Here is an 18325-nt window from a genome sequence, read left to right on the forward strand (position 1 = left end):
TTTCCATAAATGAAACAAACAAAGTTAAACCCACACTCTGTGCTTCATTTGCCTTACAGCCATGTTAGAAAGCTAATAAACATCTGTACAATGTTCTGGTAGCACAAGTACTAACAAAGCACGTCTCCAGCCCTGGTGGTATCTTGTAATTACTCTTGCACAGATCATAACTTCTGATAACGATGACTGTAAGACAAACTGTCATAAACATTTCCACGTGCTTATAACCTTCCAAGGTGCTCACTGCTGTAGTTGAGCCTTTGCCACCTTTGTCTTTACTCAAAGGTGGATGCTATAAACACTGATTTTTGAAGGTCTGAAGTCACTTTCCCAGCATAAAGCAACCCTGAATACTTTCAAAGCCAAAGTCTACGATGTCAAATCAGATTTATGCAGTTCTCTGCAAGCAAAGTCAGACCAAGTTCGAAAAAAGTTAAGATAAAATGTGACAACGTAAAACTGAAATGTTAAGCACAGTGTGGAAAAAGCCTACATGCCCATGACTGGATATGGGAACCACTCTTCTACAGGTAGCAAACAGGAACACAGAAGTTCATTTCTTGAGTGCAGACTTAAGTACTTGAGAAACAACATGAACATGGTCAACACAACTGGCAATTCAGCTTCCAGCTAAAGTTCACAGAAGACTTTGAAAAGTAGACTCTTCTCCTCCATCCATAGGCTGCCCTACAATCTGCACAAAGCATTTCAGATTTGCTCCCGTAGGAATACACATCACAGTTGTCACTGCATGGAGCCAGGCTGCTGCTGCCCTGGGACAGGAGTCAGCAGAGGGAGGAACAGCCCCAACCCCAGGTGTAGCAAACAGACCAGGAGTACCACCACCACAGGAGGGAGGAAAAGGCTAAGAAAGCCTGCAAGACCATCCACTTCGACCCCTGCTTCTGCAGGTTACAGGCAAGCTTATTACCACAGGTGCAGCATAGCAGAAACACATGGTGCTTGCTGCAGCCTGGGGTTACACCTGAGCTCATAACTCTTGTGATCAGAGCTGGCTCTCAGCACTCCGGTTCTGGAAGCATGATGCAGACAAATGGAAGTTGGCTCTGGAAAGAGGCAGTATGGGCCTGGGGTTTATTAGCTCAGGCTTTGCACCATGCAAAAGAATATAAGCTGGCCCTAGAGGCCAAATAGCTTATTAAAGTGATCCTGAGCCCGAACTAATAAATGCTGACAGGTCCGAACTGACTCTGCGTGACTCAGCTCAGGTGTGCCTGCATCTGTGGCACAATTAATCCACGACTAGAAGAGTCCACTCCAAAACTGACAGTTCTCTATCCAACCTCAAAAAGCACTAATAGGAATCACAGAATCATGGGGATGGAAGGGACCTCCAGAGATCATTGAGTCCAACCCCCAGGAAACAAAGGAGTTAACAGTTGTTCAGTTTTCTTCTGAAAGAACCACTGAGAGGCTCAAGAAAAGGAGATATCCGGCCTTACAACTCTGAGACTCATCTTCCACAGCTCAATCAAGTCAGTGCTATCTCATAGCTTTCCTAAGTTACAAAATCAGATGGTTTCAAAACATTCAGTGCTTCACTTGGCTTGCCAGAAAGGTACATCTAAGAAAATCCGAGCCAAGTGTGTGATACTGCTACTGGTTGGCATCAGAGCAGGCAGCAAAAATACTTAATGCAAAGGAGAGCCCAATATTAGAGACACAACACGAGAAAGATCCCCAAAACCCCGTCCATCCTTTCTTTTAATTCTCTCTGCTAATCCATTCCTCCAATAACTGTGTGAATAGACCAAGTAAGTCACAGATTTAAATGAGATTCTGCAGGGCTATCCCGTAACAACCCAAATGCCTGGCTTAGTCTGCACTAAGGACCAAAGAATGGAAATGAGTTCAAAAAAAGAAGACAAAAAGAATAGCTGAACGATGATGGGGGAGGTTGAAAAGATAGAATGTAACCAAGAAAAGGCACAGAAAACTACTTTGTTTATTAAGCAGAGCTTAAAAGCCATCTGCAAAGAAAAGTTACTAGAAGACAGAGTGAATCCAAGCCACATAAAGGAACAATTTCGCCCAACTTAATGAAGGTTGAAGTGGTCGACAGCAGCACTGAAATTCTTTAAAGTCAGAAACTGAAGTGCACTATCGCGCAGTCCCACCATCCCCACATCAGTTTGCCATTGAACCAAGGCACCACATTCCGTAGGCTCTGATCAACCCCAAAGCCACACAGCAGTGAGCAATGCAGGCTGTAGGAAACCATTCCACTACTTCCACGCGTGGTAAGCAAGAGAACCGAGGCAGCTCACCTAACCCCAGCAGCACGTCCTGTAAACGTTCATTTAGACGACTACCTTAAATACACGTCTAAGTTGGTCGGGGAATTAAGCTGCTCTGTCCTTAAGAGCCACCACCAGGACAGCAGCCCCGACAGGTCACAGGTACTTGACCTCTCCGAGCATTACAGATGCCGCTGCTCCCTACCGTGAGAAACCCCACCCGGGGACAAACGCCCTCCAGCACGGCTCGTATCCCGACCACCGTTTCCCGCACCTCTCCGTGGGGCAGAGGCCCGTTTTGCGGAGCCGAGGCATTGCTCCCACAATGTGCACCTCGCGGACACCCTCCGGTGATGCCATTCCCTCCTCCGTAAGCTCCCGGCCGCGCAGCTCCGTGCCGGCCACGTGCCGCCCGCCTCCCTTAGGCTGGACTCTCCCCGTTCCGCACCCGAGCGGGTGGCGCAGCCCCGGCCCCCCGCAATACTCACGTTTGATGCACCTCTGCGAGCCCGTGGCCTTGCTCCAGCCGTGGCAGCACTGCCCCCCGCAGACGTTGACCCTGCGGGAAGAGCACAGAGGGGCGACGGTCCGGAGGGGCCCCGCTCAGCCGCCGGACGGGAGACAAAAGGGCGGAAAGCACGGAAAGCCGCGAGGAGCCGGGGCTGCTGAGCGCGGGGCCGGACCTCGCCCGCTCGACGCCTCGGGTGCCCGGAGAGAACCGAGGGGAGCGGGGCGGGGAACGGCGCGACACGGGAACGGACGGCACCTTACCCGGGCAGCGGCGGCAGCGGGTGCTTGTGGCGGGGCGGCGCTCCGCTGTTGTTGCCGTGGGGTCCCGGCGGAGGTTTGGGCCGCGGAGCGAAGCGGGCCGCCTTGGAGAAGGAGGCGGCGGAGTTGGAGGGACTCTGCCCGACGGAGCCCAGGCGGAGCTGCACCCCCGCGCCTCCCGCTTTGCTCATCCGCCGCGTGCGTTCCGCGGTGCCGTAGCGCGCGTTGAGCTGCACGTTAAAGGTGCGCTGCTGCTGCTGCTGCCCCGCGAGGAGGGCCGGCCGCTGTTGCCGGCTGCCGGCCGAGCTCGCCTGGCCGGGGTGCAGCACGTAGGTGATCCTTCGCAGCCTGCCCTTCTCGGCAGCGGCGAGCGCCGGGGAGAGCAGCGCCCAGGCGCACAGGAGGAAGCCCCATCCGATCCGAGCCATCTCTGCGGCCGGAGTCCCCGCCGGCTTCGAGACCCCCGGCGCCCGGGGCCGTCCTCCTCCCGCCGCCCCCAGCCCGCAACGGGGCCGGGAAGGGAGAGAGCCCCGAGCCGCCCGCGGAGTTCAGCGCCCCGCGGAGCGGGAGCACATCGCCGGGGAACGGCGGCGGTGCGAACGGCGGGCCGGGTAGGGAGGAGGAGGAGGAGCGGGGGGCGGTAGCGACACGGAGCAGATGCGAACGGCGCCGGACTCCGCGCGGTCTGCGAGCCGGCCCGGGCTGAAAAAACGCTTTAAGAGTTGTGCGGAGAGCGAGCGCGTGCGGGGAGAGGGAGGGACGGAGAACGGGGGGAGGGAAGGGGCGCCGCGGCCCCGGTGCCGGCACTGAGTCGGCCCCACCGTGACGTCAGGGGGCGCGGGGCCGGCGCCAGGTAGCGGCGCGGGGGGCGCCGACGGTGCGGGACCGGCGCGGATGGAGTGAGGGGACGAGCGCCGGGCAGCGCACCTGGCATGGCCACGGGGTAAGGGCCCGTCGGGATCGGGCGGTGCTGTCGGGGAGCTGAGGCCGGGGGCACCGAGCTGCTCCGTCGCTGCGCAGGTGGGAGCGCAAGGAAAGCAACAAGACGCGCGTGAAGCCAGTCGGAGCCGGGGGCTGAAGAGCAATCTGCAGCCAGCCCCGCAGCATCAGGGGCGCCGCACTCTTTTCTTTGTTGTCGTTGTTGTCGTGTGTTTCCCAAAGGACGAAACACGAACCCAAAGCGTACCCCAGGAATTAACGTGTAAGCAGAACTGCCTACGTTTATCAACAGTGTATCTTAACTGATGCCACTTTGTAGCGTTGTAAATAAAAAGTTTGCAGAGCACCAGGAGGATTCCATCTTTTCATATGCTCAGAATCTGACGTGTTTGAGTTCTTTCCCCAAAAAAACCCTCTCGGATAATCAAACAGCTTATGAATGCAGCAGCTTGGAATTTAGGTCTTCCTCCGCAGGTCCTCCTCTGCTCCTTTCCAGAGCTTTAAGGACACTGACCCTGCCTCCAAACCCATGAGATTTTCCTCTTAAACGTTACTGGCACAGCCGGCCTGGGGAGCAGGAGGGTTTCGCATTGACAGAATTCCAGGCAAAAGCCGGAGTTAAGAGCACAGCGGTCCCTTCCTCCTTAGTTCTCATCTATTTAAAACTGCTCTAAAATAGATGTTTTAAATAGATGAGAGATGGGAGCTTTCTGTAGCCACGGCATAAGGGAGCCACATCGACAGCAAAGGCTCCTGTCTGTGCTTCAGCCAAACCACTGTTTGAGGAGAAAATGGCACCGGGGGCACAAAAATCCCTGTGGGGCTGCACTGGAACCTGAACTCCAGAGGTTTGGAAGGAAACTGAGAAAAAGCTTAAAAGTTACATCTACCTTGGAAATAACTCAGAAATCAACTGCTGAGACCCCCTCAGTGAATGTGTATGTCTGCGGGTGTTTTCTTTAACGATCCTGATCAGCCGAACTGCTCACTCTTGCAAAGGATAATTACTGTCAATCCTAAGCATGCTAAATATTTTTACAGTGTTCGGGGAACAAAAGCAAAAAATACCTTGAAACCGGAGAAGTGGTGAGGAGACCGAGCGAGCAGCGTGACACTGATGTGCTGCTTGAGATTGTTGTTCTGCACAAGGCCGCTGTCCTTCAGAAGTTTTCCGGCATGAGATCACGACTACTTGTGTGGCTGGGGTTGTTGTACAGAGGGCAAAAGCTGCATCATTCCACAGCAGGAGCCGGTTGCTTTTAAGAAATGTGGGTTTTAAGTCACGTCACGCAGAGGGCAAAGGTGGTGTATTGATGGCTACTGTACAACAAATGGAGAGGGACCACAAGAGAAAGAGAGATCCACAGAGGCAGATGCCTTGCAAAAAATGATCTAGGTTCAGAAACGCTAGTGAAAAAATTCTAAGTATTAGTTGAAATAAACTGGTTAAAATCAATCAAGCCTTCCTCACAAACTTACATAGCAGATCAAACTCTGTCGTCTCCTTTTTTTCCCCCTCTTACAAGGAAATCCACACATTTCTTGTCTGTTTGTCTGGTTTTGGTCACTTTATTATTATTTTTTTTAAACTTTATTTCCTTCCCAGCTCTGGAAAGTTCAGGCGTTAGGGAACTGGTTTGGCTGCATTAACACACTGGGTTGACCACAGAAGTTCTAAGAGCTAAAAAGAGAACCTCGGTGAACTGCTTCTGCAGTCTAAAGCTCAGCTCAAAAATTTGTTAGCATATAGAAGTCCTTGCTTCCAAAAACCAAGAAGCACATCTAACCAGCACCAAATGGCTGGGTGTTTCCAATAAGAACCAAAATAATACTACCAAAATGAGAGAGCTAACCCTCCATACACACTTCTGTTTGGTTCTCATGACTCTGGGGCCGGCTCCATGAGGTGAGTGCAGAAGGCCTTCTGAACAAAGCTGGCAGCACTCAGACCTTCATGATTCCTTCTCAGGCCTTTGTCTCACAGTATATGATCGACCCTGGTTTGCCAGGCCCTTAGCAGCAGGCTGCAGGGTATATGCATGCTATGTTAAAGTGACCTAAGTATTGCTGATCTCTGACTTACACAGCAGCAGTAACACAGTGTCTTCCTGCAACCTGATGTCCAGGTTAGCCAGGCAGCAAACTGAACCATCAGAAGTTCCCAGTGTGTTACACTGTAAGGCCAGCAAGAGGTCCTGATGCTTGTCTGCACCCACTGGTCAAGAGTCCTGCAAGGAAAGCGGAGTTGGGAGCTCATGATGCATATGAGAGTTTGACTTGAATACTCTGTCCAGCCCTAGTTATGGCTACAGAAGAGCAATCTTGTAGTGAAGCTCTACAAGCTTCAATAACATTACCCCAAACTTCTGGGAAAAAGCGGACTCTGCAATTTCTTGCAAACTGAAAATTAGCTGGCAATCGGTATCTGGTGTATTCAAGTATCTGCAAAGAAGTCCCTGTATTTTGTACATTAAAATTGCACCCATAGCCACAGCTTCATAGATGTATATGTTACTCTAATCAAGGAAGGTATTTCTTTTGAATGAAAGAGAACAGCTTAACCTCGCTGTCATCAGAGCAGGGAAAAGAATTAACTGACCTTTACAATATACTAGATCACTCGTGACTCTAAATACATAGATTCAGTAGATTTGCAGAGCAAGACCTTGCTGATGGTAATACAACTTCTGTGAAGTATTTTCTCTACAGAACTGTACCTTCCAGCCTTCAAATAGAAACTGTGTTTACTCCATGGCCAGCAGTTCCTGAGTGCTACCAACATGTAATTATTAATATTTTACAAAATTCCAGCATTCTCTATTCATGAAGGCTTTTACATTCACTTCCAAGGAACTCAGATGGTCAGACTCAATGTGGACTGAAGTGTGAGGCCATGGAAAGAAGCGGCTTGAATTTGCTGAAGCCATTCACTGTTGGTGGCCCTCTTTTGTGGCTTGTGAGTCTGTAATGATAAACCCCTGTGCATCTCAGGGCAACTCACATTACGTTACCTTGGATAAACATGCTTATGCTTCCCCCCTCCATCGACATGCTACCATAAATGCATCTTTGTAGCACCTTCCCCATCTCCTCCTCAGAAAGAAGTCTTCCTCTCCCCACTACGATCATAGTTCTGTTGCATTAGACACAGTACAAACATGCCAACAGATGAACGATACCAACTTTCCCAGTTGGGAATCACAAGCACCTGAAGCAGACCAGCTTTTCAGAAATGAACGAGCTTTTATGATGAGACTTACAGCTTACTCTGTGTATGAGTTCACATCTTGGAACAACATGGGTTCTGTGTGGTATTCGGTGTCTGAAGTGGTCAGATTAACAGACAGGTAGTCGAGTCTGGATGGGAAAAGGAGACAGACTAATGAAGGTACTGATCTTCTTCCCCCTTGGACTACTTCCAAAAGAAATTGCCACAGGGACTTTTTTTTTGGGGGGGGGGGGGGGAATCAAGTCACAGTGAAATTTGGATTCATTATGACAAAAACCTAATGCCAGCCCGTCCCTATTGACCACTGCCATATCCAGCAAAATACTAAAGGCAAGTAGGATTTGGCTTATTTTCAAGTTGCTGACATAACTGTCATACTAAAATTAGTTGCACAGATTTGCATGGTCTTGAATTCCATTTTCCTGAACCAGCAGAAATCTCTACTGAGATACTTGGCAGTTTCACAGTTACCCTCACATACATAAAATAACTGATTCAGAAATAGAAGATCTTTTTTCAAGATACGCATATCCCTGTATACTATGCTGTCACAATCATTCTGCCCCACAAGGAAATACGTTCTCTTGTCTACAAAACAATTAAAATACCCACTGAACTTTTAAAATGTCCCATTCCTCACAAATTGCAATGCCCTGTACACTGAAAATAAATAAACTATGGGGGAAATTAGGTGGAAACGGGCATAAAACTGAAAAAATACATTTAACTATTTCACTTTACCTCAGGAGAAGACATGTTTAAACTAACACATTCTTCACAAAAGCAAAGTAAATATTACAACTAATATTTGAAAACTCTCGCAGCATGGCTGTGTCATATGCCAAGAACACTAACCTCTACAAAAATAAACTTCAGCAGTGGATCCTGGTTTTTCACTGTCGCACTATATGCTGCTCAGATGTATGAAAGCTGAAGGAAAAAGCTTCATATTGGCAAAACAGAGCTCCTCCTGACTTGAATTAGCCTTGAAACATCTGAAAGATTTCGTACTTATACACAATCCAGGCTGACAAACCCATCGGCATTAGTGGAAGGGATGAGAAGTACATGGAAGCAGCCTGAGATGCAGGAAAGAGGTTGATGGGAACAGCACCCATGACTGCAGCAGCTACTTAATGACGTGAATGGTAACGTTTTCACACTCTTGTCTGTGCTCAGCTTCTAACAGGCCCCAACAGCTCAGGATGACCTTAGCTGGGCAGCTTGGGGCCCTGCTCTCTAAATTACATAGAGAGAGAAAACAAGCCCTGCTCAGACTGCTCCGCTAGAAAGTAGAATCTGAGTTCCACGATCAGAGTAAACAATTGTTCAAAGACCAGCTGGGCACACAGAGCAGCAGATTCTGGCTCTTTGGATTAAAAAAAGGGCAGAATACTACTTTTGATGATGCACTTGGAGCAGCTTCCAGTCACACCAGTGTCAGAGGTTGGGTGATTGTATTTAGGTTCCTCTGTCTGCTGCTATTTCAAGGCTTGTGGTGGAAGGTGGTGAAATGAAAATTACAAAATGCTAGTCTTTCATTTCCATCACCTTTTCTCCAATAGCAAAAGGTGTCTGCAGGGGTGTTTAATGCCAGTCTGTAGTGTGTCTGTCTGAGGTTTGTATCGGGATGCTTGAGCGCTGACCCTGCTCTGAGGAGGAGTTAACCAGAGGACCTCTGAGGACTCTCAGTTACCCTCTGAACATATGCCAAGGTGTGGCACTGTGCCTAACAACCTTGGGCAAAGCTTGTGCCCATTTTGGGTGGGACAGAAACCTGTTTCAGGAAAGTAGGCCTGTAGGGTAATAGTATGCAAGGTCTCCTGCTGCAGGCTGCACTGCGGAGGGAACCTGAGGACCAGAGGAGACCAGAAGAGTTAGGTAATTCCAGAAAGGATGAAGCAGATCCCAGTGAAAAGATAGACACCTGGGCTTAAATGCAGTGCTGAGCACAGTGTGAACTGATCTTGCCACAAGGCTGGTTGTAAGGCAGGCATACTATAGAGAGGCAAGCTCAACCAGTACAAAGCTTTGGCTATATCAGAGAAGATTGAACGTGACCTGGTAATGAAGGGGCTTAGCCAAGAAGGGCCTGGCAGGGGCTTAAAACCCCAAACAATTACAACAGGACAAATCAAGGCAATGTGAATGATTGCTTTGAGTTCCTCTAGAGCTGCTGAACTATAGCTGTCCCAAACAGCCTGCAAGATGCTGGGCTAAACAGAGGCATGAGCAGGTCAGAGGAAGCCAGTGACCTGAGTTGTCCTTATACAGACCTCATGTTAGATTCCTAATGAAAGGTTTTTCTTTTAGAGGCAAGCTAAGCATACACAGCAGTAGTTCAGATGCTGCTGCATTCCCTGCGCAAAGGGGCAGCAGCAAGAAGTCCTGAGCTGGAGTGTTCTTCCTGTGACATGGGGAAGGAATGACAGAAGGACCTGCCTAGAGGTTTTCAGCAAGGGTGTGTTCCTGAACTGTATGCACAGCCCCACAAATAGGTGGAGCAGCAGCATAAAAAAGTGATCCAGCGGCTTCAATCTCAGTGAGCTGCGAGCAGTGGAAGGACTTCCTACTGCTTTCACTTGTCTTTGGATTGAAGAATGTGGATGAAGACTGTGGAATGTAGAGTACTTCATGAGATGGCTTTAACCTGCTTCAGTCTGCTGTGTCACAAGATCCTTTTTCCATTCCTGCTGGTGATATGCAGTTTTGCAGTTTTTGTTGGGCTCAGAACATAGATGCTAAACAAAGGATGAATATGCAAATTGTAAAATTTCCATGTTGCTTTAAGCTTGCATTCATAATTTGCTGTGATTCCCTAAAGCAGTAGCAGATGAATCCAAACAGTGCTCGACTTGTGGTCTGTCCACAGCGTGCCCACATCGTCCGGCTCTCAGACATTCCCATGACGGCCAGCCAGTGAGTCACGCAACCACAGTTCCTCATGGCCAGCAAAGGGAGCTCACCTGACAGGCAGTCTTTCACTTCAGGGGGGTTCCTCGCCCCAGCACAGGCAGTGTCTCAGCAGAGCTGTGCTGGAGGTCTCTTCAAAAGCCGTTTGCATGCAAATGCAGACACTCCTGAGACACACTGATTCACTAGAAAACACAGATTCACAGGGCAATGAAACATCACGCGCAGCAGTTAGGAACAGCATACACAGAGTCTCAGCTGCACACATCTGCATTCCTATCTGGAAATAACTTGATGAAGTGCCTCGGCGGTAAAAGGTCTGAGAGATTCTTGTTTGAATCCCACGTAGCTGACTGCAAAGAGAAAAGCCACTCTCTTCACAGATTACAGTCATCCAGGACAGCAGGCATTCAGAGCAAATGCTCTTGGGTGATGTGGCCTTTTTTTCTCATTGTAGTTTTGAGTTTTACTCAGCAGCATACAGTGAAAACCCTGTAGATTCAAGATCCATGCAGAGATGAATTTGCTACCTTTGCCTAAAAGATAGCAAACAGCTTTTGTACTTCGCACTGATCAGCAAAAACACTGGTGAGCTGGTTTGAGTGTTCACCAGTGTCACATTCTCAGGTTCTGTAAGAATCTTTTATGATTCTTTACAGTACAGTTTGTCAAATACTGATATTTTCTGTTTCGTCATTTAAAGCAGCTTTTGCAATCCATAACTGTACAGCTCTTCTTCAGTCAGCTCATCATCTTTGTTATCACATCTCTTTCACAGTCTAGAACAAATTTCTACTAAATGACCTAGTCCTTCTCAAAGATAGGGCCGACATGTTGAATTCCTGCTACTTGTTGCTCTATTATTTTCAAATTGAGTGTTGATGGAAGCTTTTTTCTTAAAGAATTCAAGTATTATTTTTAGTGCAGAGAGGATGTAGGTGATTTGACAAGATAATTAGGCCGAACAAAGTCTTTTTATAAAGCTAGATAACTATTTAGTTACTCTGAACTATTTAGTTACTCTGTTGGGATTTGCAACAACAGTTTATGTATTTCCTCACATTTGGAGGTAGGGTTTATTAAAAAAATAATGAAGCTCCATATTCATAACTCATTAATATAGAAGTGTTTGGAATCTGCACCCAAATCTCATGTTATCTCTCTCTATCTCTGTGACCCCAAGGCAAGCAGCACATGAGGATTACCTTCTGCTCTGCTCAGGAGACATTGGGGAGTTCTGCTTAATTTATGCATATTTTAGACAGCTGTAAAGAGCTCTGATCAGCACCTTTGGTGAGTATGTCTTTTTTTTCCTTTCTATAAGAACATGTTTGTACGGATTAGCTGAGGCTGAATTTGCATATATAGTACATCTCTTTAGCAAACCATTTTCTGGAATTCAGCTCTTTCCAAATGCTTCTACAGTAAAAATTTTGAAGCGCCCTTAAGTGCTGTTTACAGACAGGTGGCTTATTATTCACACTAGGAATAAAACCCCAAACTGTGTTTTGTCTGAATTCTCCTAAAGAATAGCGCTGAAAGAGCTATTACAGATTCTCTGTTCCTCAAAGCAGGGAGCATTTTTTATTTATTATTGTTTGGTAAAAGTCTGCTGTAAATAGATATGTAATGGTTTGTTTCAGGTATTGAAAAGAGGTCACTCTGAACACCTAGTTAAAAACTACCTATTTGTTGAGCACTCCTTTAGTTAGTTTTCGCAGTTAAAAGAAAGATGATTTAGGACATCTTCTTCTCTGGCTGTGTACTACTCTCTATTACATGTCAGCCTCTATCCTGTATCCTGTAACATGAAAGCTTATCTTCTTAGCAAAGAAGGCTTTGAGTTCTCTCTCGCTGGTAAAGTAGTTTAGCTCTGTGCCAAACTGGAAACTTTCACCCTTCCCCTGGGGTAAATAAAATCTCTATAGCAAGAGTTCAAGTCAAGCAAGTTCTTTGCATGCTGCTCTTTCCATGAGTCACACACTTCTCCAGAATCAGTCCAGCTCCTTGTCTCAGCAAAGTAAGATCAACATAACCCTAATTGTATTTTATAGCTGAAAAGAATACTAATTTCTAATACTAACAAGAACAAAAGCCCTCTTCAGTTACAAACCAAACTTCTTGCGTCCTTTCCTTCTGCAGTTTCTTTCTTCACTTTCTCATAAAGCTTAGCTTTCCTCTCACTGTTTTCCTAGGTCTGGCTCTCTAATCAAAACAATGTGCTTACCTTTTAAGTCTCTCACAAAGATTATTTCTTAGCAGCTACCAGTCTAACAAATGTCTTTCACTGTAGGGAGATGCTCTTCTTTTCTTATGCTATCTGGTCACACATGCATTAAGGAATTACGCTGGCCACATGATCATCCTCCACAGCACTCCAGTGCATAAGGCTTAGAGTGGAATCAGCAGTGCTGTGGGGGTGTACATGGAGCTCGGTTTCAAGGGCCAGCACTGCCTGTTACAGTCCTCTTCTAATTTGTAGTAATATTCTTATCTTGGGGAAAGCTAATGCTCTTTGAGCATACTGCTGATCCCACAATCAATTAATCTTGCACAGTGTCTTAGCTATTCTATACAGCCATTGTTTCCATATGGTAATTCCAAAAAGAATAATAAACATTATAGGAAAACATATTTTTACTTTTATAATTAAAAATAAATAAATAAATGGGAAATATTATCTCAGAGGGCAATCTGTTTTGTCCATAAAGGGAAACAGAGTACAATGAACAGCATCTTCCAGGGCTACGTATTATGGCACATGGGAAACCTTTTTTGAAAAGAAAGAAAACAAGATGTTTGAACGAACAATGAATACTTAAACTGAGTGTGTGGGTGAGAAGCTGTGAGCTAGTTTTTGTGACTGATGGTGCTGTTTCCACATATTATAAATCCATTTGAACTGCTGCGTACAGCAAGCAGAGCGGTCCCAATGGTGAGGTTTGATTTTTATCAGGTATTATGTGCACCATGGTCCGTGTATTGTCAAGGAGAATCTTCTCAGAAACAATAATCCCACTGAAGCTCTTGGAATGTTTTCACAGTTACATTCTGCAGGATATCTCCAGAAATGCAGCTAGTAATGTCTAGGCATTATGGATGATGAGTTATATTCTCCTGACCTTCAGTAGTAGGTTAAGCCACTAGGTAGCCCGTTGAATTGAAATGCTGTTACACTAATATTTTGGCTGCCTAAGTCTGTAATGTAAAGTTGTTTAGAGTCACAGGTTTATGAGTGTACTGTTGTAGTGCAAAATACAGCACAATATACTTCCAACTGCAAGCAATGAATTATTCTTTGTTTATGTGTATTTGTTTTACTAGGCCTCTTTAGTCCTACCTACAGCTTTTTATGATATGCAAGAATAAGCATCACTAGTATTTATATCTAACAAATGCCAGTATACTTAGAAAAAGAGGCAAGCAGCGTAACAGGTTTTGCTTTGTTTCAAAAGTACAATGGTGTGGAAAATAAGCATATGTTTTCGGTTCCCTTTTATCACTTTAGAGTGTTGTCTGGCTTTTCCAAACAGTATATATAAATACGATTATATAACCCCAAGATAGGAAAGCACTTGTTCAAACATGTGCATGCCTACAGTATCATAATTTACAGAGACGCAGAGTTGGCACCATGTTCTGACATGGAAATTTAGGGTTGCACCACATGTACTAAACAATTGCTCTAATGTTTGAAATACAATGGCCATACTGTTTTGTTTCCAAGTTCCTTTAGGAAAAATCAGTACAGATTTTTTGGTACAATATTACCTCTCTAGGTACAATAGAAAAGTACTTAGTGTATTATTTCTGAATACAGACATTACCTACACCGCTGTAAAAATAAAAATAAGTTAAAAAAAAACACCTTCAAATTGAAGCTTAAGCACAACTTACCCAGGGCTACTTGGGACCAAAACCCTGAAATTCAGTAGGAACACAGCAGTAGGCTGTGAATGCAGAAGTCACAGGTGGAAAGCTGAAATACAAACAAACAGGGGCTCTCTAGAAAAAAAATCTCCAAATTAAATATGGAAGTTTCATTGTTATGAACTAAGTTGACCAAGCACCTTGTTTTACAAAACATTACACAGCCTGAGGAAAATGGGTTTTGGCACTGTACTGAAAGGTAACAGTGGAAAGAGAGTGGAAAATAGTCTGGTAGAAGATAGCTCCTAGAACTGGACGCAGCTGCACCATGGATGGCTGTATTACTCTGCACATCCTGCTGCTCCCTCAGCCCTCAGAAGTTCTCTCACAAAACCTCAAAGTCTTTCCCAGCTTAGTCCTGCAGATTTTCACACCTCTCAACCCTTCATAGCAGTGTAGGGACCTCAAACCAGCCATGTCTGCATCTGGCTGCTCTTCCATGAGCTGAAATAAGGCAGAAAGGTTTTGGTGATGTATTTATACTGAGATTGTATCTCGATAGGAAGTCATCTCTCAGCTTTTCTGGTTACCAGAACTGACCTTGTCATCTAGACACAGGAAAACCTACCTGTATGGAAAAATAACACTGACCACGGAGTTCCAAGTAGTACAAAAGAACACAGCAGTCTGTCAGTGAATGCTTCTTCTGAGCTGGAAGAAGAGAAAGCAGCTCAACTGTTTGGTTTATTTTTTTAATTTTGTTTTCCTGAAAGACTTGAAAAATGTGAGCCAGGAATCAATCCTTGTAGCTGTAGAGAAACTCTGCTGTATGCGGCTGTGCTAGAGAGAAATTACTGACAGTTACAGGAATGCTACAGCAATTACTTATGCCCTGCACTTTAGCAGCTCTCAGCAATAATTCTACAGCTAACTGGGTTTAAACTGACACTGCTATGGCACCCCATCTGCCCCAGGTTCATTTTTAATGCTGTCTAGTTCTATTAAGCAGCTAATAATACTCACACCTATGCAACACTTTTCCTTTATAGACTAAAAGGAACTGACACAGCTGTACCCCCTGTTTCACACAGGGGAAAAGTCAGGCAAAGTGAAGCCGACGCTGGACTTTCTAATGCGTGCTGCAGTTTGGGTGGCAAGAAGCTGACGGATATTACTTGTTTTTTTCCCCTGGTGTGCTGGAAAAGGGTTTAATTAGCCACAGCAGACTTCAAGTGTGCAGGCACTTACGGAGCTGTAGGGATCCCACACATCCTGCAGGTGCAGCCTCGTGCTTTGGGCGCTAGGGTTCAGCAGGTGCCAGGCTGCACCCTCCCACCATGTCTTCACTCCGCCCCAGCACACTGCTACAACCTCCACAGGTTGGCTGCAAGTCACAAAGATAAGGAGAAATAAAAAGGAGGGGGACATGCAGCCTTGGAAACACCGCGGGAGGTGCAAGGGAAAGCGGAGAGGGAGGCCATGTAAGGAACAAGGTATGCAGTGCTGAAATTTGCAGGACAGTGAGTGGAAATGCACTCAGGGAAAAAAAGAGAAGGGGGACGCTCTCCTCCCCAGTTTACTCAAGTTTTGATCCAGCAAAAAATGTCATTTGAATCAGGGGAGCTGGAATATAAATGAGGTGCAGTGTGCACCTGCACCAGGCAAAATGTCAATTAAAGTTGTGCAGGCAGATTTACACCTGGAATTCCCTATTTTGAGTGGCTGAATTGTGTGCCTGAATTATGTGGTCCTAAAGTTTTTCAGCACTGACTTCTGTCTACATTCCTGCCCAGTGTTGGAAACAGTCAGTTATAGGTTGGTTCTTCTGCCCACGCAGGTGAAAGCTTAACAGAAGAGGAGGCTGAGCTCCTAGCACTGCATGTGAAGAAAGATCACAAGGCAAGATCCCAGGGCTAGATGGGTCAACAGTGTTTTTACAAGCAACCCCACATCATCTCACTGTCATCATACACAGATGAACTGTCACAGAATGGAGCATTCTGGACGTATTACTTACCTGTAAGGCCATCACTGAATTTCAGTGCTCTGACTCTGAGACACCATCGTCTTCTAAATTCCAGTTTTAATCTATTCACACCCAGTGTATATCTGCTTCCTGCTTTTAGTGTGAGAATTTTCTTTCCATTTTTCTAAAGTTCAGGGCCTTTCTAGAGTGGGTAACAGGTAAGTGAACTTAAGGACCAGTCTATTGGCACATCCCCCATGGATTAATAGCAACTGCTACATTCATATAGTATTCCATATTTGAAAAACCCAGTCTGGATGTAAAAGAAAGTCTACACATCTGCTATGCTTTCTACAGCTTGCAATTCTAACTAAAGATGTATTAATTTCCTTTACAGAGGCGTGGACAGAGTTCTTGCCTTAAACCACTGGTTTTAATTAACATTACAATCAGCTTTAATGTTTAAGAATTATTTCAAGCAGACTAAAAGATTTCTCAGTTAAATAACTAAGCTTTAGCCTTAACAAAACATTTATATAACAGGGAATTAAGGCTTAAATAGCCTATTAGTTTAGAGAAATCACACTTCACTTCTTAGAAGACTCTAAATATACAAGAAGCTAGTTTGATAGGGAAACATCAGCTTAAAACTAGTAATATTGGGAAGTAAATAGTTACTTGACAACTAATCTTATCAAAGCTCGTGCTCAACAAGAAATACATTCTAGGCCCTTCTGTTGAATGCAATATAGTTTTTATGTGCTTTAAGTTTTAAAGCACTTGTATATTTACTTGTTATACTGATAGATTAAAAAAAAAAATAAAAATCAACAATGAATAGAAGCAAACCCTAAGAATAGGTTATCATTCTTCTATAGCATATGCATCCAAATCCTCCAAAAAACATAATGTGACTCTCTAGAACAGTTACAAGAAATCCACCAGCAGCTGTTTAGGTTCTGATTTCTTTACAAAATTAGATTATTAATTTAGGTGCAACTAAGAAGGTAAATTTGGCCTTCCCATTTTAAATCTCAGTCCTCAAGTAATGTTCCTGTTCCCTATTTTGTTACGATTCCCTATTTACCAAGAAATTCTGAGTTGCTGGAAAGCTGTGCTGTCAAACAGTTGGCACAGCCAATCAAAAGCAGGATTTTCTTTTTAAAATTAATATTGCTGTTTGAGGCCACAGGGTGTGTGTGGCTCCAACTCAGCTGTTCAGGATAATAAGGGAGTGGACAAAGGCATGTTCTGCCCTCTCAGACCTTGCTGTACTGCTTCTGCTTTGGGAAGTGACAGAAGGGCATAGGCTGGAGGCTGATGGACGGAGAGACTTCCGTTTCCTGAAAGCTTCAGACCTCTTATCCAAGTGGGCCCAGGTGAGGACAGGAACATGGGCTGTAGTGAAGAAGCTCAGCTTCACTGCCCACCTGCCTGCTGTAGGAGGGGTTGCTCCTGGCAGAAGCAGGCCCCTCTGAGGGCTCCTCTCCCTCACCAGGACTTCTCTTGGAGACTAAAGACTCAGTCTTAGCCATTTTAGGCAGAGAAAAAATCCCTGCCTAGCAGCTAAGAAGGGGAAGCAAGAATAAAAAGTACAGGCACCCCCTCCTCTTTGAATCTTCGGTGACATCTGAGCGAATGAACATAAATAAGAGTGCTGTGATACCTCTGTCAGCATGGGAAGGCAGGCAGAAGGCAGGGCTGGAGCATGCACACGGGAGGTACATAAGAACTCCTAAAAATAAGAGCCTGTAAATGCTCTTTAGTCAAAAGTAAAGTGAAATGTTTTCAGAAAATCCTAAAGGGAAGAGTGGAAGAAAAGCAGAGCAGCCCTGTGGGAACTCGGCTTTCTTAAGTCATAAAAATCTCTGTTTTCCCTGTCTGGAAAAGTTGTGCACAATGCTTAGAACAATATGTTTTTATTTTCAGCTTTTTAGACCAAATAGCCATGAAAAAAAGTTCAGCACAAACCGCTGTGAGTGGGCAAAAGGTCCAACCTTTTAGTTCTGTGACACATTTTTACAAGCTGGAGTTTGAGATGTGAAAGTAAAATCGCTGAACAAAATTAACAAATGAACAGAGTATTCCAGAAATGTGACTAATTAACTGAAATACCTCTTCCAAATGGACGTAGGCTTCTTATGCCATATGTAAAAATACTTTGTGTCCACTTACTCAAATTCAGAATCTCACAATGGTTCAAGAAATTGAGATGACAAATGTGTTACTAATAAACGACATATATATATATATATATATATTATCAAATAAAACGGCTTGAAAACAATCCAAACTTCCAAAATGGAAAGCAAGATACATTTTTTGTTCAATTTTTTTCTTCTTTCTCTTTTTTTTTTTTTTCCTTGAAGGCATCCGACTGTG

General features: G+C 45.1%; 1 protein-coding gene and 1 long non-coding RNA gene across 8 annotated transcripts in view; both read right to left on the reverse strand.

Moving 5' to 3' along the window:
- LTBP1 (latent transforming growth factor beta binding protein 1) overlaps window positions 1-3757 on the reverse strand; it is a 164429-nt gene extending 160672 nt beyond the window's left edge. For 2 of the 6 annotated variants that reach the window (XM_015857697.2, XM_015857698.2), the window contains exons 1-2: window positions 3030-3744; window positions 2747-2817 (exon numbers count right to left, since the gene is read on the reverse strand). In XM_015857697.2, coding sequence (XP_015713183.1) covers window positions 2747-2817; window positions 3030-3454 — 496 coding nt within the window. In that variant the 5' untranslated portion in view covers window positions 3455-3744. Of the gene's footprint in view, window positions 1-2746; window positions 2818-3029 lie in introns of all 6 variants that reach the window. The other 4 variants (XM_015857695.2, XM_015857696.2, XM_015857699.2 and 1 more) reach the window with 4 other exon arrangements.
- Window positions 3758-4163: 406 nt separating this feature from the next.
- On the reverse strand, window positions 4164-17581 carry LOC107311291. Of its 2 annotated transcripts, XR_004306513.1 has the most exons (5): window positions 14606-17581; window positions 14005-14086; window positions 10161-10292; window positions 7226-7322; window positions 4164-6193 (listed from the first exon to the last, which is right to left on the reverse strand). It is a non-coding gene; the product is annotated as an uncharacterized LOC107311291 (long non-coding RNA). The 2 variants fall into 2 exon arrangements; XR_001553978.2 differs by having other exon boundaries at window positions 14005-17581.
- Between the last annotated feature and the right edge of the window lie 744 nt (window positions 17582-18325).

Source organism: Coturnix japonica, chromosome 3 (assembly GCF_001577835.2).
Source record: "Coturnix japonica isolate 7356 chromosome 3, Coturnix japonica 2.1, whole genome shotgun sequence".
In the NCBI taxonomy this organism is placed as follows: Eukaryota; Metazoa; Chordata; class Aves; order Galliformes; family Phasianidae; genus Coturnix; species Coturnix japonica.